General features: G+C 32.8%; 1 protein-coding gene across 1 annotated transcript in view; it reads left to right on the plus strand.

The window, feature by feature from the left end:
* The window catches only part of LOC106477470 (TWiK family of potassium channels protein 7-like), a 2,875-nt gene extending 2,078 nt beyond the window's left edge, over positions 1-797 (plus strand). Inside the window, exon 2 of the mRNA XM_013938030.2 lies at positions 755-797. Within this exon, the coding sequence (XP_013793484.2) occupies positions 755-786 (32 nt within the window). The 3' untranslated portion in view covers positions 787-797. The remainder of the gene's footprint in view (positions 1-754) is intronic.
* The last annotated feature ends 1,271 nt before the right edge of the window (positions 798-2,068 follow it).

Here is a 2,068-nt window from a genome sequence, read left to right on the forward strand (position 1 = left end):
CTTCCTCTTTTAAATTTGTTCTTGACAAGATAGAATACGTTCTCTTTTAAATTTGTTCTTGACAAGATAGAATACGTTCTCTTTTAAATTTGTTCTTGACAAGATAGAATAGTTCCTCTTTTAAATTTGTTCTTGACAAGATAGAATACGTTCTCTTTTAAATTTGTTCTTCACAAGATATAATACTTTCTGTTTTAAATTTGTTCTTGACAAGATAGAATACGTTCTCTTTTAAATTTGTTCTTGACAAGATAGAATAGTTCCTCTTTTAAATTTGTTCTTGACAAGATAGAATACGTTCTCTTTTAAATTTGTTCTTGACAAGATAGAATAGTTCCTCTTTTAAATTTGTTCTTGACAAGATAGAATAGTTCCTCTTTTAAATTTGTTCTTGACAAGATAGAATACGTTCTCTTTTAAATTTGTTCTTGACAAGATAGAATACTTCCTATTTTAAATTTGTTCTTGACAAGATAGAATACTTCCTATTTTAAATTTGTTTTGGACAAGATGTAATACTTCCTCTGTTAAGTTTTTGATTATTGAACACTATACTGAACCTTATGTATTTCCAGAAAAAACGTTTGTATGTTCTAGTTTGTGGAACGTAAATTTATTGAACCGTTATTTATTTCGTAATGCAAAATTTCCGTATTTTGATGTCCAAAAATGTAGCGTTTGTTAAAAATCTGTTCTTACTTTCGATACTTCAAAATGCGACATTTCAAATTTTAAATTTCATTTTCATACATAGCTTTTCAGCTTGACACTTTCCCGTGTGTATGATGAAATGAAAGTCAGAAGAGAGAAAAAAGCGACCGATGTCTAATTACTGGAGGTAAGCTGAAATAAAAAAAACGTGACCCGAACGTATTAAGACGTAAAATTTAAATGTGTACTTTGTCGACAGCAGAAGTAAGAAACACGAGGGTGTGGAAACGACAAAAAGTTCTCAGAAGTTGATTTTTTACTACAAGTTATGCTTCTGTTAGAGTTGAAATGAAGTAGAAACATTGAAAGGACAGAGAAGTGGTAAAATATCGTAGGAGGTTGAGCAGGAGATAAAAATCAAGGAAAAGAGGGGAGAGATTAAGAACGACAGCGAATATAGTAAATAAATATGAAAGTTAAGAACGACAAGGATGATACGGTAATAAATAGAACAAAGTTGAAAAGTTCAGAACAAGGGACGATGTAAAGATGAGGATAAATGTAAGACAATGCATGACAACTCAAACAGGAGAGGAGAGAAAGACTAGCAACAAGTTGGAAGGAGAAGAACCACTCAGAGGCCCATTATATATTCTCTTACTGCAGCAAAATTATTTGAACAACTTGAACGTCTTGAGATCTTTCTAACTGTTCGATGGAGGTTAAGTGAGAGAGAGATGGAATATTATTCTCCATCCTGTTAGTTGGAGTTCGAGAAAATACAGAAATAAATCGTTTACGAAAGGAACATGTCAGTTACTATCCTGAAAATACTCTTACCTAGAATCTACGTTACCTTGGAAACTTGTACTGCTGTCTTTGTAAATGCATCCATATAGACTATAATTAAATTCTGTTGCAGAAAGAGGTGTACAACTTGCCAAGATCGGTGTTTTTACGTGGATTGATATCCATAGAAGTTAGCGGAGCCTCGGTGTTCTGCACATATTACTCACAAGTTACACTTGCAAATTTAAAAGAAAAAGAAAAAACTACCTATCAAATCGTGTTGTCTTCGCTTTGAAGAAATGATAATAATTTATGCGTTTTTACTGATTTGAACGGTATATTAGTAGTTTTAATATTTAGAAAATTAATACCTAAACCGAAGTTTCACTAAGCTAGCTTCTTGTAATGACGCCTAAACTGTTAAACGGTATCATTTTCGATATATTGCGGTTCTAGTTGCAACGACGCCTGCATTGTTGGACAGTATCATTTTCGATATATTGCGGTTCTAGTTGCAACGACGCCTGCATTGTTGGACAGTATCATTTTCGATATATTGCGGTTCTATTTGCAGCGACGCCTGCATTGTTGGACAGTATCATTTTCGATATATTGCGGTTCTATTTGC

Source organism: Limulus polyphemus, unplaced genomic scaffold, assembly GCF_000517525.1.
Source record: "Limulus polyphemus unplaced genomic scaffold, Limulus_polyphemus-2.1.2 Scaffold15777, whole genome shotgun sequence".
NCBI lineage: Eukaryota > Metazoa > Arthropoda > Merostomata > Xiphosura > Limulidae > Limulus > Limulus polyphemus.